This window comes from Melanerpes formicivorus, unplaced genomic scaffold (genome assembly GCF_026170545.1).
Source record: "Melanerpes formicivorus ecotype bairdi unplaced genomic scaffold, bMelFor1.0.p_v2 SCAF_3, whole genome shotgun sequence".
Lineage (NCBI taxonomy): Eukaryota > Metazoa > Chordata > Aves > Piciformes > Picidae > Melanerpes > Melanerpes formicivorus.
The window spans coordinates 14,044,121-14,067,144 of NW_027142355.1; the positions used below are offsets into that span (position 1 = coordinate 14,044,121).

A 23,024-nucleotide genomic window follows, 5' to 3' on the forward strand; every position below is an offset into this window, starting at 1 on the left:
TCAGATAAACAATATCCACAGCCTTTCCCTCACGTACTCGGTGGGTCACCTTGTAGAAGGAGATCAGGATAGTCAAGCAGGGCCTGCCCTTCATGAACCCATGCTGACTGGGCCTGATCACCTTGTTTCCCTGCACATGTTGCATAATGGCCGTCAAGATGATCTGCTCCATGACCTTCCCTGGCACTGAGGTCAGACTGACAGGTCTGTAGTGCCCTGAGTCCTCCTGGCCCTTGTAGATGGGCATCATGTTTACGAATCTGCAGTCAGCTGGGACCTCTCCAGGTAGCCAATGCTTTTAAACTGCATCCACAGTTCTTATCTCTAGCTTGTCAAAATACATCCTTTGCAAGGAAATGCCAAATCTGACATAAAAAAGTAACAAAACCAATTTTGTCTGCAACCAGGTGTTTAAGTGGAGACTGTGGAACTCTTCCTCTTTGGCTCCTGTTTCCTGATGTCAGTTATGGAACATACTCAAGACCATGAAGCACTGCTTGAGCAAACGCAGAGGTATTATGTGGAAAGACCAGTGTATACCCAAGAGCTCCTGCAAGGACAGCTGCACAGACGGGAGAGAGCACCTCAGACTTTAGGGCAGAGGATTGCACGTTCTTGTCGGTAGGGCTTTGTTTTATCGTTGCTTTATTGATTAGAAATGTGCTAAATCCTAACTGAGTCATGCACAGTGCTGGTGGGAAGCTCTTTAGAGAAATGATTAGTTGATTAGGTGGGTGGGATGATAGGTTGGACACGATGATCTTGAAGGTCTCTTCCAACCTGGTCTGGTCTGGTCTGGTCTATTCTATTCTATTCTAAATCCAAAAGTAAAAAGCACTTGTTCTACTCTGACTGTTCAGCAGGATTGTGATTAAGTTGTATATGTGCTTTATATGGTAATACATAATTATATTGCAGAATGTTGGACAAATTAGTTGAATTACCTTCATCAAAGTGCAGAAGAGAAATATGCAGCATGGGAATGTGAAGTATTAGTCAAATCACGTGACACAAATTCATAAAACCCAGGGAAAAAATCTGCCCTTTTTTCACAGAGATATTAATGGTCAAATTTGTACTTCAGATGATCCTTTCACAGGAGAAGAATGGAGATGTATGGCAGCCGTGTAGGAATCTAAAATATTAGCCTAATAAGGACATAATAGAGGCATTCTGTAGCTTTTAACTAACTGCCTTGGAATCTAAGTGTCATCTGTCTTTAACTGCACCACTTCTCCTCTGTGGTACCAGAGGATAGTGAAGAGAAACTTTGGTAAAGGTACCTAATTCCACCTCAGAAACCTTACCTGTCCTGGGTGAAAAACAGGTAGATCCAACTCCTCTTGAGCTGTGACTTTCTGTGAGTCAATATGCTAAAACATGAAGAAGTGTGGGTGATTCTAGCCCTTTTCTCACTTGTGGCAGTAAACTTCTTCACCATTCAGATTTAGTCCCATGAGGACTGGGAAATGTTAACAAATCTCTGCAGTTCTCTTCCAGCTCTCCTACACAGAAAAGCATTTCAGTGATCCCAGTGTTATATTTTTACCCAAAGTTAAACCACTGCCAAAGCATGATGCATGGCAGCACTGGTTAGAGAGATCTATTTCCTGGCTCTGCTCATTTGTCATGAGTCAGGGTTTCAGAAGGTTAAGAACTCTGCTGAGACAGGGAGCAGTCTGGCTGGTTTCAGAGCCTTTCCTTTCAGGACAAAGAGGGGTTATGTTCTCAAATAGCCTTGAAGTTAACCCATCAGTATCAGTCATAGTAACAACCAGTAAAAAAAGAATAGTTGGGGTTTTTTACAGCTTAATAATATAAAATGTTGTACTCAAGTAGGTACAAAGCATGCAGATAGTAAATAAAAATAGGAAAAAGCTTTGCAAAGTACTTTGAACAAAACCCCCTATCAGAAAGCAAGTTATCCTCAGGGGACTGTTGCTGGGAATGATCTCAGCAGAGGGTTGTATGTCTGCACACTGGTGCATGGGCTCGAAGAGTACTTCCCACTGACTTCCAGCCTCACAAGGCAGTGATTCTTTTCTCCAGTTCCCTGTGGTTTGTGTACAACAACCAACATGTGGTAAAGGGCTAAATTAACTGCAGTCATACTTGTGCTTAAGCTTCATCCAGAACTTGCTGTGATCAGGGGGCTGAGCCTACCTTTAGCAGCACTGTCTCCCTGCATAGGATCAAAGACAATTTTTTTGACCCATTTCTTCTCTGCTAGTGTCTAACTTTTTCCTTGTGTTTTGTGTTTTCAGTTGTTCTTCTAAGAAAGCCAAGTCTCATCTTTACAGCTTCCTACCAATTTTACAATGGCTTCCCCGTTACCCAGTGAAGGAATACTTACCAGGAGACATTATCTCAGGTATAAGCACTGGGGTCATGCAGCTTCCTCAAGGTTAGTATCTCTCTGCATTTATTTATCCTCCTCTTTGCTTTTCCTCTGTGTGCTTTTACAGTAGTGCTTGGCTTCCTGAGCCGGTGCTGGAGAGAAAAAGATGTGTATTGCTGCGGGGTGTGTGGAACAATTTGAAGACCAGCCCATAGTGTCGTTTCCCTTAAAACCACAACTCAGTCATGTGCAGCAAATTGTGAAAGAGGCTTATCACTGTGATCAGTGCCAACAGCTCTCCATGAGGGACTTTTCACATTTGTGAAAGTGCATGTCTAAACCTTTGCTGAATGCACCCAATTACTTTCCAATCACCTCATCCTGAAAGCTGCAGCAGTTTTCTTACTAATAGCCATGTGGATGTACTGAGGCCAGCAGGATCTAATATAGCCACTGGGATGGACTGAGGGCAGCAGGGTCTAGTAGCCACTGGGATGTAATGTTTCAGGAGAACAGCTGTTGTGAAATAACCAAACTCAATTGGACCAGAGTGTGTAAGAAATCAAAGACTGAGCCTTCTCTTTCTCTTAATGCTAGAAGTCCCCATTTTAAGCTGGAACCATCGTAGTGGGCAGTGATTTACATGGTGGAAATAAATCAAAGTATGTTCTGTAACAAGACTGCAAATCTGTGGAATTTCTATTAAATTTCTTGGAAGCTTTTCCTCAAGGGGGGCCTGGCCCTGAAGCATGGGGAGGCTGTGGGGAAGACAAAACCCATGTTTTCTGTCTGTCACCTCTTGGTGACTCTCTTGTTCAGCCTGGCACCTTACTGTCAGCAGTTTCAGAACTGCTATGGAGTTAGAAAGCGACAGCATTTTTGCAGCGGTATCATCATGGGGTTTCATCACTGCTGTGGGAATGGCAGTGTCCCAACAGCTGCTGCAGTCCCAGTAGATATCCCTGGGAGGTTTTGGAGTAGAGTGAATTAGACTTGATGATCTCAAAGGTCTTTTCCAACCTGGTTAATTCCATTCTAAAGAATTCTTGAACTTGTATAGAACCCAGGCCAGAGAAGTCCTCATGCTAAGAGCAACATAATTAAGCATGAATAGGTTTGCTTGCATCTTGGCTTATTGCATGTTTCCACCTCACTCATTCCACTTTAGTCTGAGGCAGGTCTGAAGAATTAATAAAGGTACCCATATGGAATATCCTAACAGTCTGTGCAGTTCTCTTCTTCTGTAGCTTTTTGGGCTTGTGCCAATTTTTTACAGTTAAGGATGTTCTTTCTTACACACGTGTAAACATCAGCTTATCTTTAACTGATAAGTAATATGTTTAACTGGCAGACAAATCTGTTATGTACTGGAGACAAACATTAGCAATTGTATACTGAAACACAGTTTGTGTGATGACCAGATAAGGACACTGAAATTTAAGTGGTCACCAGTGAACTTTATACTTAACATTGTGATTTTGTTTTAAACTAAACATTATTCTTTCCTTTGGTGGCTACAGACATGTCCTTAAAATGCTCCTAATATTTCCCTTTTTAGCTGAACTTTAGTTTTCTGGAATGGATGTAATTATAACAAGCACGAGTTCAAGGAAGCCTGGGAATCATTCCAGGCAGAGCTACAATGACCAGGGCGTTTAAGCCATGAACTCCTGTCATGTCAATATCTCTTCATTTCCTTGGCACTGGCAGCTTTTTAAAATGCCAGCACAAATTAAAAGGTAAATGAATAGAAGGGTATTGAGCTCAGGCACTTCACATGGACCCACCCTGCTGCTTTTGAAACCACTGCTTTTCAGTTCTGGTCATTTGTACCATTAATTCATCACCATATTAAAGGCCAGGCTGTTACACTACCAAGTGCCCCTTGGGCAGAGAACATGTGTGGGATGAGTTTCAGAAGTGCTTAATGAAAGGCTTATGGTATCATCAGTCCAGTTCTGATAGCAATATGAATTCTTGGTTAGGACTTAGACATTGCTTAGGGATGACCAAGGCCACGTGAGCTGCTATACTGTGCAAGAGTACTTGGATGGCACAGAAAATGCCTTCCTGGTTCTGTTCTTTCATTGTGAGCTGGTGGTTTATCTCTCAATTTAAAAATGCATTAATAGGGAGAGGTGATTTCAAGCATCACTAGCTCTCCAGGGTTGGGGAATTGTTGCTTCGTTTTGCATTTTGCAGCAGACTGTTGAGCTTTTGGTCCTAACTTGGCCTAGTCTACCCCAGTGTAGTAAGAATACATGGCTTTCTCAGGTATCATGGGAAGGTGCAGAGAACCTGGCCAAGCCAGGATGCAGTGCTTTCTCGGGCCTGTTTGTGCAGTTCTGGTGTTAACACAAGCCATGCACAATTACTGACTTTGCTGGAACTGTTTGGGACAGTCATGCACCATATCACATGGTGCACACAGTGTGCTTGTGAGCCTGATTCCATGATAAGCACACTCAGTCACACAGACAGGGAGAACTGTGAAGATGTCCCTCCCTGGCATCCCTGCAAGCTGTTCCCCCACAGCTCCATTGCTGTACTTGCTGATGCACCCGACAGATAGGAGAAGTGTGGAATGCAGTTTCCACTGCGTGGTTTAATAGCCAAAAGGACTTTGTGTTGGGAAGGAATACTGGACTGTGTAAGTTCTATGACCTTATATATTTGGAGCATGTTTTGCTGAAACAAACTGCTGGATTATCCCACTTGTTCTGGGATGAGGGAGAAGTGTTTAATCGGTCATAGATTACCCTGAAGATCATGTCTGATGAGAAAGGAGAAAAATCAAATGTATCCCACTGGTGGTAAGATTTTTAGGTGTTTCTGATTACATTTGACAGATAAAACCAAAGGCAACAATAAATCTTTGTTAGCTATTAATATCCACTTCCAAGCGCCAAGGAGAAACCACAACTGCAGAGGTGCACAGAGGGACGTGCAGACATGCACGCAGGCCTATAATGAGAGACTTCTGGTTTCTTGACTCAAACCAGCAGGTTTCTAGGTACTGCCCTGCAGTGTTAAACATAGTAGTACCCCTACAAGACTGCTTGGTTTTTGCATGTGTCGCTAGATTTCCTGTTAGGTGAGTGCAGGTTTGGTAGGCCTAAATCCTTTTGCTTCAGATGGTTCCTTTCTGTTGTTTGCCTGACATAGATGTTTGTGTCTGTTTTGCAGGTTTAGCCTATGCTTTGCTGGCAGCTGTTCCCCCAGTTTTTGGCCTGTATTCTTCGTTTTATCCTGTCTTTCTATATACTTTTTTTGGAACCTCCAGGCACATATCCATAGGTATATATGTGTGAATAACTGCAGCTCTGTGTGCGTGCATGTCTTTAGTAAAGTTTTCCACAAATTCAAGTTTAAGCAAACAGGAGAAACACAAATGTGTCCAGCATTAGCAATATTCTTTGTTGTGAATTTATCCTTCCTACTTAGGAAGGATTAGAAGAGTGCCTTTTATTGGGCTAGCTCTAGAAATGGGTGCTGTGCACTCCTGAACTATGATTAATTGCTGCAGCCAACTCTTAGCGTAGCCACGATGAATCTTTAATTTCTGTAATAAAAACTGGGATAGAAGAAAATTATAGTGCTTACTTACTGTAGAGGTGTATGCTCACTGTCCAACTAGCTTTAATGATGCTGAATACTGGAGCAGATATGGGCACTAAAACATATAATAATTAGGTAGAAAGCACCATTATAGTTTAATTCTGCATATAGCTTAGTAAGAACTACCCCTAAGAAAAAAATCCTGCTAGGATTTTAACCAATCTTTTTCTCCTCACTTTTATTTCAGGTACCTTTGCAGTGATTAGTATGATGGTTGGTGGTGTTGCTGTAAGACAAGTGCCTGATGAAATTATTTCTGTAGGCTATAACTCTACCAACCTTACAGACTCCCTTGAATATTACCATGCTAGGGACACCAAGAGGGTACAGGTAGCTGTGACTCTCGCCTTTCTTTCAGGAATTATCCAGGTATGTGCTTGCAGTTTACTGTAAGGGCAAGTTCAGATGCTGCTGCTAGACTTGAAGCTGCAAGGGGTGTTGGGTTGTTGTGGATCTTCTGTTAATAGAGTTGTGCTTCAGCACTTCATTGTGCAGAATACACATAAAGTGGGGAGGGATACATTGGAGGCAAGCCTTTGGCATCCTGGCTTTACAGAGAAAAATGGGACCTCTCCTTCTCCTTTCTTCTTGTCCCATCAGAAAAATTCAACCTTATTATTTCTAATTTGCCCATAAATGCACACAAACACCTATCTTTACCAACATCCTCCATGACCCCTGCCAGTGGCATGGAGTATTTGGACCATTGATGGCTGCTTACTGAACCTTGGCTTTAGAAAGGCTGAGTTCATGTTTGCCTTATCTGCTCATCAAGGTAAGAAGAGGTGTCCTGTGTTCTATATAGTGCTGATGTTCAGGCTGCAGTGGGAGTCAGATGATGAATATATCTCTCTCTCTCCTTAGCTGTGTTTAGGTCTCCTTCGATTTGGATTTGTAGCCATCTATCTGACGGAGCCTTTGGTGCGAGGATTCACTACTGCAGCTGCGGTCCATGTCTTCACCTCCCAGTTAAAGTATCTCCTAGGCATTAAGACTAGCAGATACAGTGGGCCCCTCTCAGTTGTATATGTGAGTCACTGCACTTACTAAACCTGCAAATGCTGCATTTTCTGGAGCTAGCACTTGAGCCTTTTCCCTTTTCTTAAAATTCTTTTGGCCATAAGCAGAATAATGCTTCAGTATTTGACACAAGGTGTGAGGCCTTGAAGTGCCAGAGCATTATAGGAGCATTTTGAAGTGCAGCTTGGTAGATCAACACCATCTGAGATGAGCAGATTTTGGGATTCTGCTAAATACAGTTTTGTAACGTGAACAGATAATGTTTGTTGAATGTACAGATAATGTACGTCAGTGCACATCACAGTGTGCTATTAAGAGGCTTCACTGAAGGCCAGGCATGTTTTGCACAGCTAGGAAGTGTTACACTCAGAACCTTACTTCTTCAATTTTGTTCACAATTTGAAGAGACTGTTCTTCATTTCCTGTTTGTAAGCTGATGTGTGGTGTGGTTGGACACAAAATGCTGTGTCATCTTAAATGTGCCTGTTCTTCAGAGTGGTGGGGAAAATATTGTGAAATTAAGAGAGTCAGTGTAAAACACTGCTATGTATTGAAGATCCTAAGCCTTAAAACCATTGCTCAGAGCATATAGGGATCCAGCATCTGAGGCAGCTCATGGCCTGATCTTCCACTCTAGCACAGTGATGTGAGAGGACAGAGGAAAACCATGCAGTGTATAGCTGTCATTTGGATAGTAAGACTTAAGTAAAATCAAAAGCTCTTGTTTACTTGAATGTAAAATTGACTTTTGTGCTCTGAAAAAGGCAATTACTTGTTTAAAGGAATGTTTCCAACTGAAGTCACTACCAAAGTTTTGAAGTTTGTACGAACATTACTTTTTTTGCTGTTACAAACAGGAAGAATTGAAATACATCTGATCTGATTCACCTGCCAGTCTAGGAAGCTCCAAGTTGTTATCGCAAAGTCAGTGCTCTGATTCTGCAGAAGAACAGGGAAGATCTCAGATGTATGTGAAAACCCAAGTTTTTGAGCAGGCTGATGGCTCAGCAATAACAAAGCTTCAGGATTTCAACTACATAGAGGCCATAGAAAATACTTTGTGGGAATCTTTCTTTTATTTTTGTGCAGCTGTAGCAAACCTTTTGGAAACAAGGCTGCACTAGTGCTCAATTTTGAAATTGGCTGGTCAGTTCACTGATCCAGAGACCAGATGCACTAATGGCCACACCAATAAGTAGAAAGAGATGCATTCAAGATGTTCCACCAGGACATCTTCAATGTACAAAATCCTGATAGCTGCTGACATGTCCCTTCTGTCTGTAGAAAAGTTTGTGTATCTTCATTCAATGACCTCTCCAGAGCTCAGTTAAGTTTTATAAACACAGTGTAAGAAGGAGTAATTAGTAAAGGAATCATTTATCTTCCAGCAACTTGTGTTTTCCAGCAAGCTTGCTTTCCTAACATCCTTCTAATAATGTTTTCAACCAAAAGATATTTGGAGTAACAGCCAGTTCAGCAGTGCTGCAGGATCACTGTTACTTAATCATATTGCTATGGTGACCTCAGTGATTGTATCAGCAGCTTTATTGGTTTAGGATTATTTATGCAGCTCTAAGTAGATGTGACTTGCCAAAGAATATTTGAAAGTATTAGAAGGAGTTTGCATTTATTGCTTTCAGGTAGCTGCCAGTATAAAATACGTGTAAAAATGCTGAGGATAAGAGATGTGGTTTAGTTTAGACCTATTCTGCCATAATAGGGGTTTTGCCCCATTTGAGGAAGACTGATACTGTAAAAGATTGCATCTCCCTCCCTGAGATACTCCTAACTTCTGTGTGTTGTGGAAACAGCGGGGATTTTGGTGAGGCACTGATTCACTGTGCTTGTAAGTGCAGAATAAAGGCAAAGCTGAACAGCAGTCTGTAATCTTCTCTTTTGTGACAAAGCTCCAGGAAGGTTATGTTCTCTTAGGAGTAATTATGACACTTCTGTTGTGTTACAGAGCATAGTTGCTGTGCTATCAAAAATCACCTCCACCAACATCGCTGCACTGATTGTTGGGCTGACGTGCATTGTTCTGCTGTTGATTGGCAAGGAAATCAATCTCCGCTTTAAGAAGAAGCTCCCGGTTCCTATTCCCATGGAGATAATTGTGGTAAACCAGTTGTGAAGTTGTACAACTAAGTCACAGAACTGTTCTAAAGCTGCAGAAGCTATCTCATTTTCTGTCAGGCCTTACTCATTTGAGATTAACTTCTGGTGAACATAATTAATTTGATGCTTGATCCAGTTGAAAGCCAGGGACTGATGTGCCCAAGTTTTATGTGGAAAGTCCCCAAACAGACTGAAAACCCAGTTAAACACCCACAGCCCCTAGGGCAATGGGTAGGGAGAGATTTGTTGTGAAACCCGTTCTATCCTGGACTTTTGTCACCTGAATGGTGCTCTGGGAGACATTCCTCTGAGGGAAACTTCCCACTTGAAGTCAAAGAGCTTGAAACCTTCTCCTGTAGGAAGGTGCTTACAGATGCCTGTTTCAGAGGTTCTGCAGGGCTTGCTTACTTTTTAAAAATGCAGTAATAGAAAGTAGAACAAGAACCAGTGGAACTTACTGATAACCTTGCTTTCTCTGAGGCTGACTCAGCATTGACTGCTCTGAAATACATGGGAAAAGCAGACTAGTCCATATCTCAGATAACCTTTCCCCTTTAAAAGTGGTTGGATTTATAAATGAGTACTTGGAGAACTGCAGCCTCAAACAGCCTGCCCAGAATCAGATCTGGGAAAGGGAATAGCTGAAGGTATGGGTACAATGTAGGCAGAGGGAACAAAGGAAAGGGATGCTGTGCAGAGATGATGGAAGTAGGGTATTGTTGGGTAGTAAGGCAATAGCAAAGTGACCTTATACCTGTCCCATTCAGTGCTCTGCACCAGTTCAGTTTGCAGATAGTGTGCAGGTTCTGCACATGGAAAGATGGCAGCACAGACACCCTTGGCTAGTCCTTGCATTTAATTTCCCAGCACACACTATCCCCCCTGAGCTTGGCTCAGGCAAAGGGAATTGGAGTGATTCAGACCACAGCGTGTTCCATTTAACTGCTCCCAAGAAAACTTCATAAAACCAATGGGGGACCACCATAATGAAGGGAAAATCATCATTTTTATCTGTTTCTTTACCCCCTAAGTTTCAGAAAGCTGATGGACAAATACATGTAATCTCTTGTGTGCATTGTTCATTATCAGCTGTTACTTGTTCTCCTGGTGGTTCAGTCTTTTTGTAGCTGATGTTTACAAATGTGTTTGTGGATTTTTAGGTAATTATTGGCACAGGAGTTTCAGCTGGCATGAATCTGAGTGAATCCTACAGAGTGGATACTGTTGGGACTATTCCTCAAGGGTAGGGATGATACGTTCTTACTTAGACTTTACCTTTTCTGTATGGTATGTAGCTTTTATTACAGGAATTTGTAACTCTTTGTCTCATCTCCAAGGTTACGTGCACCAGCAGTTCCTGAGATTCAGCTCATCCCAGCAATATTTGTGGATGCACTAGCAATAGCAATAGTTGGATTTTCAATGGCTGTATCAATGGCCAAGATCTTTGCTCTTAAACATGGTTACACCACTGATGGGAATCAGGTAAAAATATTTGGGTTACTGTATTGACAGTTGTCAGTAACACATTTGTTACCTTGTTAAAGTAGAGTGGCACTTTGGACAACAGAGGTTTTTCTTTAGTAGTGGAATCAAGTCAGGTTTCTGACAGCCTACACATTTAAATGCCAGGAATTGTTTTAAAATTCTCTTCTGGTTGTGTTTTAATAACCAGTTTCACTTTTAGCTTCATTTTGGGAAACTTGGACAGACATTTCTTAGCCTGCTGTCCTGATGGGCAGCCACTTCATGTCTGCTTTCTTTAACAGGGTGAAATCATGCTCCCCTACTTTAGAATCAGTATTACAATTGGGTTATTGGTTGGTTTATTCAGTTACAAACAGCAGGATGCAGAGTAGCCTGAGGAGGTAAATCTCATCATGATAACAGCTGTAATGTAGGAACTTCCTGATGAAGCATTGGACACATGTACATGAAAAAAACAACCCAAACAACAGTGGATTGCCACCCATGGAAACACAGCCAAGGCTGCTCTTGGTTGCAGCAGTATTAAACAGTTGAGGAAGCAAAGGCCAGTGCTTGTGTGAGAAGCCATCTTCCATCTATATTCAGAATTCAAATTCAAGTTACGCTCAAGTTGAAGAAATCCTTAAAAGAAGCAATGCTGTTGTTCATTTCTCAGTATGACTCATTACTGTAACAGCTAAGGATGGGAAATGTCTCCAGCACTTGATCAGATTTAACAGATGATTTAACATGCATCAGCTTGTGCATGTATGAGAATCACAAGTATGAACTACAATGAGGTTGCTTGTTCTCTACAACAAGGTTGCTGGCAAGCACTGTAATTAATCTGTATGGCTAGCTCTGGGTTTGTACAATTGCCAACTATAACTGCCTGCTGTTTTGCTCTGTTGTCTAATACAGGAACTTATTGCCTTGGGAATATGCAACTTTGTGGGCTCGTTTTTCCAGAGCTTTCCTATCACTTGCTCAATGTCTCGGAGCCTTGTTCAGGAAAGCACAGGTGGGAAAACTCAGGTATGCAAATCCAAAGTCTGAGCCAAAACAAAAAAAAATCATTTTTTGGAGCTTCAGAGTTGAAGACTTGAAGCTTCACTAGACTGACAGATTTCTCTGCCTGGGGCAGAAGTAATAATTGGAGCTTCCCTTCTTTCAAATCTGGATTGGGCCAGGACAGAAAGCTGCATGACAGCCACAGTGAGCGAACTGATTGGGAAGCATCAAAAGATACTCAAACAACTCCTTGTGGGAAGCATGAGAAGTTTGCTGGTGAGCAGGACTGCTGTCTGGGGACACAGAACTGATGTCTGTGTTCTTTTGTTCAGATTGCAGGTGCTCTCTCTTCAATTATGGTTCTGTTGGTAATTGTGGCCATTGGATACCTCTTTGAACCACTTCCACAGGTGAGGGAGATTTAGCTGTTGGGCATTGCTTTGCCAGGCAACAGAAGCCAGTGAGTATTGTTTTAAGTAGTACCAAGGGGTAAGGCTGTGCTGGCCTGTAGACAGCTGATAGATGCTCTCTGTTAGCCCTTCCTGAAAGGTAAGTCACAGAGTACACTGGGTTCTGTGCTAGCTCATACAAGGGCACAGAGGCTGTGGCGTGATTAGTAAGCAACACAGTCAGGACTTAATGCAGAACCCTTGAAATTCTGTATGCATTGTTGCTGTTGTGTTAGACTAGAACTGAGTGATGTTTTGAAGGATCCAGCATGCTTTTTGTTGCTTTTGATAGTGGGTATTCTGGATTCTGTCTTTAGAACATAAAAATAGTAACTAAAAACAATTCCCCTTTAGAGTCATTTAGGTTGGAAAAGATCTTTAAGATCACCGAGTCCAATCATTGACTTGTCACTGTCAAGTCCACCAATAAACCATGCCAAAAAGCACCACATGTACACATCTCTTAAACACCTCCAGGAATGGTGACTCAAACACTTCCCTGGGCAGCCTGTTCCACTGTTTGACAATGCTTTTAGTGAAGATTTTTTCCTAATGTCCAATCTAAACCTCCCCTGGCACAACTTGAGGTCATTTCCTCTTGTCCTATAGCTTGTTACGAGGGAAAAGAGACCAACCCCACCTCAGTACAGCTTCCTTTCAGGGAGTTGCAGAGGTCAGTCTGGTCTCTCATTTTCTCACCTCCTCTTCTCCAGACTAAACAACCCCAGTCCCCTTAGGTGCTCCTCACCAGATCTGCTCTCCAGACCCTTCACCAGCTTCATTGCCATTCTTTGGACACACTCCTGCACCTCAATGTCCCTGTAGTGGGATGCACTAAACAAAGCACAGTACTTGAGGTGCAGCCTCACCAGTGCCAAGTACAGGAGGACAATCATTTCCCTGCTCCTGCTGGCCACATTTGTTTGCAGCACAGGAATTCTGGGAAGAGGTTAAAAAGTTAAAGTAGTAGCTCAGCTAGGAAAAGATTGGGGCCAAGTGATTCTTAGCATCATGAGTTCATTTTGCTGTGGTTTTAGTTATCCATATAAAAATATAGTTACATGAATAAATACATTCTGACTTGAGGAAAAGAATGAATTTGTTTCTGGTGCCATGTACAGGGTAACTTGTAGTTCCTGTTATTTTTTCTCCTGGATGTACCTTGGCTTACACCTACATGTCTGTTGCAGGACTTTTGCAGCATATTGTAGAGAAACTGAATTTGAGTTTGGAGTCCAGCTGCTTCAGGCACTCTAACTGCTCAGCAGTATGTGATTTCTCTTGCCTTTTCTGCAGCTGAAATCAAGCATATCTCCACTGAAAAGTTGGGGTTTATTCCAGTGGGACAGCTGTGTCAGTTGTACAAAGCAGAGAAATGCAATTATTTGTGATGCTCTGAAGGTCTTTGGCACTGGGTTAATTTTGCTTCTGAAAATTGCATTTTTTGTAATACCTCTAGACAGTGCTGGCTGCAATTGTCATGGTGAACCTGAAGGGGATGTTTAAACAGTTTGGAGATGTTGCACACTTCTGGAGAACCAGTAAGATTGAGCTGGTGAGTTGTGCACAGCTCAGTGCAGATGTTTTACTGTATTATATTTGCTGCTTCTCTTCTTCCTAACTACCACAACAGGGCAGAAACTTACCAAAAAGTTAGAAATTGTTGTAGCGTTGCAGACAGACAGGAGACCTGGAACTGTAAGTACCCTAGGAGAGTGATCGGTTGCAGACAAGAATATTTTTGTTGTGGTTCAACAAACTTTAGCTCAGGTCAGAAGTAGTTTGGTTGCAGTAAAAGCAAAGCTTTTGCAGTGTTGCTATAGGAACTGCTCTGAAGGCTGTGGAAGTGTCTGGGAAGAATTTGTAAAACACAGTAACAAAGAAAACTACTTGAAGACAAACTAAAAACCTGGCTGGGGGCTAACAGAACTAAGAGTGTATCAGTGGGAACATTTTGGTGGCATTTTTCTCCTGAATTAACTGAATGATGGAAGTAAGCAAGAGCTGTTTGCAGGCCTCAGATATTTATCCTAAGGTATTTGGAGTCTGCTGATGACACAGGATTCCTTGGAGAGCAGCACTTAAGGTGTTAGTATGTGCCAGTTTGTCAGCTGTTTTTAGTGCCCCTTGAGCTTGTCTGCCCTCCTGAAAGGTTAAGGCAGTTGCAGTCTCTCTCATGATGGGTCATAGTGGCCTGTTCCTGAACAGAAGGATACACAGGTTTTGAGGCTGAATGATGTTGGGGTTTTTTGCTGTTAGCATAAGAGGATGCATAATAATGGAGATCTTTTCTTTGTTTTAGGCCATCTGGATGGTAGCTTTTGTGGCTTCCCTGTTGTTGGGACTAGACTATGGTTTGCTCACTGCAGTAGCGTTTGCCATGATAACTGTTATTTACCGAACACAAAGGTCAGATTTCCTCTTTATCAAAATTAGTGTTTGCTGATCTGCTCTGGGGGTCTGTGTGTTTAAGGGCTGCAAAGAAGCACAAGACCTTTTCACCCTCTCCAGCTGCATGCAGTGTACAATCTCCTTCAAAATATAGGTCATGCCCTATGGCTCTGATTCAGGACTCACATTTTTCTGAAAACAAAATTTCTAGAAGGCATGAACATGGAATTTCAATAAGCAGAAGGTTTTGGGTTTCCTGTATTGGTTCATCTTCTTGTTTACTTTTTTTGATGCCCAGAGTTTAGAACTTAAGGTCTGTTTGATGCCAGTTTCAGTAAATGGCCACATTTTGTGCCCTGACTGTCCCAGTCAAGCAGAAGTTGTGTCAGGCTATTACTAGCTGAATGTTCAGGAATTCTATTTTAAAAGTTCTAACTCATCAAACAATTGTGCCTGCCCTTCTTGGTTTTTTAATCACTTCACCTCTGTTCCCATTCAAAGTGACAATGCTTTTACTGTGAAGCTTTCATGGTCTCCAGCAAACTGTTTTCTTGCATATGTAGACAGGACTGTCATGTGAAGGTCTGGGCCATCCAGGTGGAAAATGTGTAAAAGTCTTGTTTTCAGCTTGCACTGGAATGAAACCAGATCCTGAGAGTTCCACTCTGCACAGAGTATTTTTCTGCCATCTCAGTATGGTTCTGTCCTTGAAAACGCCGCAGTAATTTGCTGTCACACTGCTCATGATGTCAATATACTTCTGCTCAGGCATTGTCCTGAGAGTAGAGTGTCTCTGATGTTCTCTACCAGTCTGAGTTTCCACCTTTGCAAGACAGTCAAAGGAGACACACCAATTCGCACTAAAGAGAATTTGCCCGGTACCTTTGCACGTTTTGGGCCCTGTTTTTGGGAAAACAGCATTGGAGTGCTGAGTTAGAAATTGTTTTTTCACTGACAGAAGCAAACTCATCTCATCACCAAGTGGCCCCTTTGCACTGCAGAGAGACCGTTTCAACCAAGTGTCAGTCTGTCCTGAGCACTCCCTGTTCTACCTTGGTATGTGATGGTGCTGATCCATTTGCTTCTGTTTCTCCTTAGCCCTCAGTACAGACTCCTCGGTCCGATCCCTGGCACTGACATCTACTGTGATGTGGAGGAGTACGAAGAGGTAGGCCACTTCTTTTCCTACACTGGGACTCTTAGACAGTGCAGGCAGCTTGATGCTTAGCCCCACCACACTGCTCATACAGTGCTGTCTGCCAGGCATTCACCTGTGTTGGAGGGAAGGGAAAGAAATGTGCTTTGGGTAGGCCAAGCTATCTTGGTGAAGGTGCTGGCTTTTTGCCCTGCATGTACACTTGACCAGGAGCTGATCACATTGGACCAGTTCCACTGTACTAGCTTGTACAAATGGCAAGGCTTGCAGGAGAACTACCACTCCACCAGCTACACACACAAGTGCTGCAAGGCCACCTTCTTTATTTGTGTGGCAGTATTGCATGGAATCCATGGAACCCTGAATCCAAACCAATATGTTCTTTAGTGTTTAAAACAGCACCTCCCTGCCTCTGGCCATCCTTTGCTCGTTAAATATACATGGGTAAGGGCACAATTGCTTGCCATGCACTTAGCTGCTTCTAAATGCCATTTTGTTCAGAAGCTGGTGAAAGCAGTGCATCTTCTCAGGACAGTGGATATAAACATGCTGTATTTAGTCACAAACAGCACCTGCAATTTTCCACACTCTGATATGTTCTTAGGGATGCTGCTGTGAAGGCTGCATCCCCCTTTGCTGAGTCTGTAAAAACCTGGGTGAAAAGGTGTTGCTGTAGTCTGAAGACATTCCCTCACCAGCAGTTCTGCTTTGAGTGTGATGGGTATGTGGGCATACCCAGAGCTGTGCACAAAGAAGAGGAGAGTCCATTTTTGTCATCCTGAATGCAGTCAGCCTTTCCTCCCCTTGTACAAAGACAGCTTGGCAGCATATGGCCGGCTGCATCTCTGCTGCTGGCCAGACTATTTGCATGGCAAATGTCAGAGCCCAGCTTGTTTAGTGGTGACTTCTTTTAATGTAGAGGAAGGAAGAGATCTCAACACGTACCTGAAGGCCTCTTTAAACCCATAGATTCAATAGGTGCTTTTCTGGTACATGAGGAAACAAGAAAGACTAAGGCAGACAGAAAAGGAGATTCAAATAAGTCATCATGCCTGCAGAAAAGGAAGCTAAAAGGAAGCATTCCTCGATCTGCATGGTTTCCTTGTAGCAGTACCAGCTGTAGATAGTAACATCAGAGAACTGCAGGTGCTTAGGTCATAGAACCATTGGATTTTTTCAGTTGGAAAAGACCTCTAAGATCAAGTCCAACCTTCAACCTAAGCCTGCCATGGCCACACATTTTTGGAACACTTCCAGGGATAGTGATTCCTTTTCATGGTTGTACCTTTTGTTGCTATAGAGGAGAAATGTTACATGGTATTCATCCTGTTCAGTACTACACCAGAAAAGGGTAACAGCAGAACAAAAGCCAGAGTGACTGATGGAGACTTGTTCTGTCTGTTTAATGGCACCAGTGCTCTGATAGCCTTTGCCCACAACTCTGCCACCTTCTTTATCTGAGACATGCCAGTAACCATATAAGGTTGACTGCTGGGTTGCTGCCTGTTCATCTGTGTTGTGATCACACAGCTTCTGTTCTTCAGTGCAGTCAATACTTAACTGTGTACATCAAATATCCTTTTCCTTAGGTTCAAGAATATCCTGGAATAAAAATATTTCAAGCTAATGCATCACTTTATTTTGCCAATAGTGAGTCATACACAAGTGCACTGAAGAAGAAGGTAAAGCAAATTCTTTAATGTCTGTGTCTTGAGAATTCAAACTGGCTTCTGAAACATGCTTGTCTGTAAGCTCCTTTGGAGTAGCCTCTAGCACAGTGTTTCTCAGCCTGTGGCCTAGGACTCTCCAGCCAAATGCAATCCATCTCAGGAAGTAGCAACATGGTGGGAGGGAATAAACAGACAAGTGTAAGGTTAATACTGACTGCCTGTGGTGGAAAGTCTGGTGGCTGCAGAACACAAACTGGTCAAATATATTTGTACTTTTTCAGAAGGAAGTGAATAGTTACTGAACTGAAAATAGAATATCTGGGAGGAAAAGCTTCCTTCTTGGGTGACAAATTTTATCACAGTATAAGACCACTGTGGCAATGCAATGCCCTACATGAACAGCATACAGAGGATAGCTCACCTCCTGTCTTAACTAGTTTCTGACTGGGTGGGAATGGCAGTAACAGGCATGGCTAAGGGTAGAACTGCCTGACCTGGTAGCAATTGCACCTTACTAACTTTTGGAACATTTCTCTGTAGCTCCCATGCTGAGTCTTTTACCAAACAGGTGGGTGGTGCTGCTCTGCACAAACCAAGAGGTGTTAGCACTTCTGCCCCTTTGCTCTCTGCACTCAAATCAGCACCCATGGCACTCTCTGATTTCAAGAACAGATGTGATGCCTTTCTCCTCATCCTGCTAACACAGCGCTTAACGAGATTTTTCCTTCTTACTTTGTTCTGTTCTCACCCCCACCAAGGAAAGCCTTGGCTTGTGGTTCAAATTTGTGACAGTGATTGATTCAGTGCTGATACTGCAGGTGGATGTTCTCTGATGGTGCTTTCTTTTCATGACAGACTGGAGTGGACCCTTGCGCCCTATTAGCAGCCAGGAGAAAAGCCCAGAAGAGGCATGCCAGGGAGCTGAAGGCAGCAAATGCACAGAGAAAGCAAGCAGTGCTGAAGCTAGTGAGTTCTTCAGCAAATATTGACCCTTGCTCTATCAGTCAGCTAATCTGCTGCCTGCTGGTGTGACTGCTCTTGTTTGTACAGAGTGCTGCTCATGTGGGGAGGCTTAGGGAGCAAGCACTGTGCGGCGTGGCCAGGCTGCATGAGGACCATCATGGTTGGACTGGGTAATTGCATTGAACCCCAATTGCATCCAGGTGGCATGCAGTGGAGCAGAGCCTTCCCACACATGATGTCAGCAGAAAGCAGAAGCACCTTACTTCTGCCTCTCCCAACAGGTCTGCAATAGTTATGCAGAAGTAGTATAACAAAATTATTTGGAGTTAGCAGCCCCTGTAATAAGCAGGTGCCATCTGCACCACTGATCCTGGCATGGTGAAGTGAGGTAGACAGCCTGAGAAGGGTTGTTTGGAATGTGCTTGTGCTTCTGGGCATGTTTAATTTCACTGTTGGTGCATGCTTTTTACCATGAGGAAACCAACTCAGTGCCTAACTTCAGAGCCTGATTGCTGTTGCTTCCTTTGAAAATACCCCTGAGCCTTGATAGGCTCAGCAGGGGTAAGGCAAGGAGATGGGGTAAAATCATGAATAAGTGCCATAGTTTGAAGGAGATAGTTATTTACTCCTAAGGGAACAGCTTTGAGCTGCTTGTACGTGACTGCAGAAAGGCTGGGCATACAAGAATAAACCTTGATGTATGTAAGGTGCATGGAAAGCCAGTTAGGAGCTGTGCAGCTTTCAAAGGCTGAAAGAACAGGTGAAGAGATCTCCTCTGCAAAAGCATTGGCTGTCATTTCTCTTCTCTCCCAGACTAACGATGTGGAAGCAAGTTTAAAACATGAGATAGCAAATGATGAGTTACCTGTCAATGGAAAGTTTGGATCTGCAGATGCTGGTGTTCAAGATGTGTCTCCTGACGAGCACCAAAATTTTGTGGAGCCCAAACCAAGCATCCACTCTTTAATTCTGGATTTCACCCCAGTCAACTTTGTGGATTCAGTAGGAGCAAAAACACTAAAATCAGTAAGTAGGGCTGCTTTTCCTCCAGAAGAAAACATAGAAAACTTGTAAGATACCTAACAGGGACCCTGCCAGCGTGCGACATAAAAGTCACAGTCCAACATCCCCCCGATCAGTTTTCACTCTTTGTAACTCTTTTCAGCTGAATACTGGGCACAGTGCAGCTTTCACAGTAACGGCACTCCATCTCCCAGCACCGTGCCATGTACAGTGCCTGTGCTTAACTCCAGCTTTGTTCTGTTGCAGATTATAAAAGAATACAAGGAAGTTGGTATCTCTGTCTACATTGCCAGCTGCAGTGGTGAGTTGAGATGGTGTACTCTTTGTGAGCTTTATGGGACAGCTTGTGTTTGGTCTCTATCCCTCTGGCCCCAAATCTTCTGCTGCTAGGTTTCTCAGTAGTATCAGTATTCACTTCACAAAGAGCTGGATTAAAACTGGATTTGAGGAGAAGCAAACCTGTATGCCCACTTGCCTAACAAGTGCTATGAGGACTTGATCCTGCTGGCAAATTTTAAATGCCACATTGAACTTTGTCCTAGTAACAGAACAAGAAGAAAAGGCTGAAATGTTCCAAGGCTCTGCTAGCTGGAGTTGTGGCATCATCTGCCAAGGGCAGGCCTCTGTGTGTGTCCGGATCATAGACTTTCCGCTTTGGACTAGGAGTAAGGTGTGATCCACCTGGCTCTTCTAAATGGATTAATTAAGGACAAGAGAACACATCATTAACTACTTGCTGAGGTACTGCTGCTTTCCATCTCTGCCTTTTGCTTTGTGCCCTGCTGCCATGTTTGCTTTTCATTCGCAGGCCCTGTCGTGAAGGAGCTGACAAGACTGAATTTCTTTGATACCACTGTAACACGAGAGCTGCTGTTTCACAGTATTCATGATGCTGTCCTTGCTTGCCAAGTGAGACAGGGCTGCTTCACAGACTCACTTTGACTGCTGAAGAGTGGCATCAAGCAGGATGGAAACCAAACTGATGCTGATGGAGACTCTGAATATTCAATTTGCACAGTTCAAAGAGAGCCCAAGGCTGTTGGGATCTACGGGTATAGGGCAGTGCTTTTTTTCTGTAGGAAGCATGGATAAGGAAGTGGAAGCCTTCATGCTCTCATATTTTTTTCCTTCAGTCAGGGTATAGCCTTTCAACAAGATACAAGCACAAAATTATGCAAGACTAGAAACTTCAGTAGACAAGGTGACATTGATACATTCCTAGTCCTGTTGAGAGAAATGGGCACTTTAACTCACCGCGAGGTGGGATCTTGCAGGACATCACTTCTGCAATTGCAATGCACTGTACCAGTGTCTTTGGGGAATTTTCTTACATTGCTTTAAAGCCTGATTTTAACATATGCATACAACAGACTCATGGAGAGGAGAATAATCTGCCAGGGGGAGGAATGGATTCACACTGGTGGCATTTAGCTGCTCTCTTTTGAAGCCTGGGCGGTACAGTTATTTTTGTAAAACTATCTGACCTGTCTCAACTGTCCTCAACTCTTCATTCCCTGGGCTTTCACTGCCAAAACCTAGCTGTGATTTCCAGAAAAGAATAGTTGATTTTAAGCTCAAATCAGTTTGCTAAGCAGATGGTTTCAGGCAGAAGTGTAGACTATTAAAAGTCAATGGAGAACCAATGCCCTACAAGCAATCTCTTCAGAAGGAATGAAAATGTACACAAGGGCTAAAGTTTCAGTGGTCAAAAAAAAAAGTATTTTTCTGTTGCCTGAGGATACCCCTCCCAGCAGTGCTGTTTCTGCCTCAGTTTTTTAGTGCTTACAGCTTTCAATAGAATGTCTGCTGTTCTTTTTTAAAGAACCAGGAGTGTGGGTTTTTTTCTATTCACAACCTGGCTGCTGTGGTACTGAGACACAAACCAGGGAGAGATTTTAATTTTCCAAGGAAAGAAAGAAATCTTCAGTGCCTGCATTTCCCTTACAGCACAGGAGCAGGGGTGACAGCCCTCAGATCAATGCTCCTGTGCACAAGAGAGTTCAGACAGCTTCCTCTCTTCCTCAATACTTTCCTGTTGCTTCAAGCTCTATTGCAGTTGGGGCTTGCTCCAGGTAAACCAAGTTCCCAAGACCCAGGGGCAGTCAGAGATGTTTTATTTCCTCAGCCTCCCCTGTCAATAGAAATAGGAAGCTTTCTGCATCAGAAATTGCTGCTTAGCCAGATCTCAGAGGAGGAACGGACCATGTTAGGAAAGCCCTTTTGGTACCTTTTCTACTGTTCAGCAGTTTGCCAGCCCTTTGTACCTGCAGAGAGGATATTTTTCTACTTTCAGCTTGTCACAGCTTCATTTTTTAATCTGTAACTCTTCAGTTCACTCAAAATCCCAGTGGCTTCTCAAATAAAAGTGCCAATCATGACTGGCTCAACACTTTCCCCTTTGTCTTGGTGAGACGGTGTGGGACAAGTCCCTTGGGTGCCAGTGTCTGCTGCTAAGGGGTGGGCTGGGATGGGGAGCCACCTCCACACAGCCCCTTCCTGTGGCTCCCCCACCCAAATGAAGGCTCTCCAGGTCAGGCCTGGACACCATTAATGCTGTGTTTTCCATCCTGGCAGTGACAGCTGCACTTCCTGGCAGCTGCTGAAATGCCATACAGAAAACCTTTGCTCAAGAAATCGCCAAGACCCCAGCCTCTGCAGCACCAATACTCTGCCACCCACCCCTGGTAACTCATCCAGTGAAATAGAATCTGGCAGCTTTTGACAGTCTCTCCCTGTGAGTGGCTGCCACCAGCTGAAGCACTGCTTCCCACTCACCATCTAAGGTATCTTCTCACCAGTAAACTGACTCACTTTCTTCACTGATTAGCAGACTGCCATCTGAAACTGTAAACCCTACCTTAGGCTTGTCAGTGCTCATTACAAATAAACTCTTAACAGGGCCCATCTCCTTCCCCTGCAGTCTGTCTCCAGCAACAGGACAGTGCCCATTCCCCACAGGAACCCTACCACAGCAAACATCCAGTTTGATACTTCTTGGTAAGAAGCAGAGTAATATTCCCCTCCCTGTCCTGATGATAGGTCAGGATATGTGGGAAGACTTTCACATACTTCAGTCACGCTCCTGCTCTGCTGCTCTTGGTAAACAGATACTCTCAGTGCTGCCCTCTGAGCCTCTTTCCTCTCAGGCTCAAAATGAAAACAATTTAATGAATCCTAGCTTTTATCCCTCCCCACAATGTTCTTACCAAAGTGACACACATCTGCCAAGATCAGCTTTTCAAGCAGGAATTGGCAAAACCACTAGAGGACTGAAGCTTGCTTACAAGGTACTAACACTGGCTAAAGTCCCAGCCAAGTCCATGTGCTGCACCACACTCCTTCTGTCCTTCCAAAAAAAGAATGGATCACAGGCTGTTAGGGGTTAGAAGGGACATCTGGAGATTGAGTCCAACCCCCCATGCCAGACTAGGACCATATAATCTAGTGCAGGTCTGGAATGCATCCAGACAGTCTTGAAAGTCTCCAGAGGAGACTCCACAACCTCTCTGGGGAGTCTGTTCCAGTGCTCTGTGACCCTTACAGTAAAGAAGTTCTTCCTCATGTTGAGGTGGAACTTCCTAGGCTGTAGTTTACATCCATTGCCCCTTGTCCTATCACAGGGTGCAAGTGAGAAGAGGCTGTCCCTTCTTGCTTGACACCCAGCCCTCAGATATTTATAAGCATTTATTAGATCCCCCCTCTGTCTTCTCCTCTCCAGACTAAAAAGCCTCAGGTCTCTTAGCCTCTCCCCATAAGGCAGTGCTCCAGTCCCTTCATCATCCTTGTAGCCCGCCATTGGACTC

The 23,024-nt window shown here is 43.5% G+C and overlaps 1 protein-coding gene across 5 annotated transcripts in view; it reads left to right on the forward strand.

The window, feature by feature from the left end:
- The window catches only part of SLC26A5 (solute carrier family 26 member 5), a 37,194-nt gene extending 15,581 nt beyond the window's left edge, over nt 1-21,613 (forward strand). For 2 of the 5 annotated variants that reach the window (XM_068167110.1, XM_068167102.1), the window contains exons 2-19: nt 408-621; nt 2,265-2,404; nt 5,525-5,635; nt 6,144-6,325; nt 6,821-6,985; nt 8,940-9,092; nt 10,252-10,334; nt 10,429-10,576; nt 11,480-11,593; nt 11,902-11,979; nt 13,478-13,573; nt 14,321-14,427; nt 15,508-15,577; nt 17,155-17,247; nt 18,091-18,201; nt 19,012-19,224; nt 19,468-19,522; nt 20,030-21,613. In XM_068167110.1, the coding sequence (XP_068023211.1) occupies nt 458-621; nt 2,265-2,404; nt 5,525-5,635; nt 6,144-6,325; nt 6,821-6,985; nt 8,940-9,092; nt 10,252-10,334; nt 10,429-10,576; nt 11,480-11,593; nt 11,902-11,979; nt 13,478-13,573; nt 14,321-14,427; nt 15,508-15,577; nt 17,155-17,247; nt 18,091-18,201; nt 19,012-19,224; nt 19,468-19,522; nt 20,030-20,163 (2,217 nt within the window). In that variant the 5' untranslated portion in view covers nt 408-457 and the 3' untranslated portion in view covers nt 20,164-21,613. Of the gene's footprint in view, nt 1-407; nt 622-2,264; nt 2,405-5,524; nt 5,636-6,143; nt 6,326-6,820; nt 6,986-8,939; nt 9,093-10,251; nt 10,335-10,428; nt 10,577-11,479; nt 11,594-11,901; nt 11,980-13,477; nt 13,574-14,320; nt 14,428-15,507; nt 15,578-17,154; nt 17,248-17,775; nt 18,202-19,011; nt 19,225-19,467; nt 19,523-20,029 lie in introns of those variants that run through there. The other 3 variants (XM_068167120.1, XM_068167137.1, XM_068167129.1) reach the window with 3 other exon arrangements.
- Nucleotides 21,614-23,024: the final 1,411 nt, after the last annotated feature.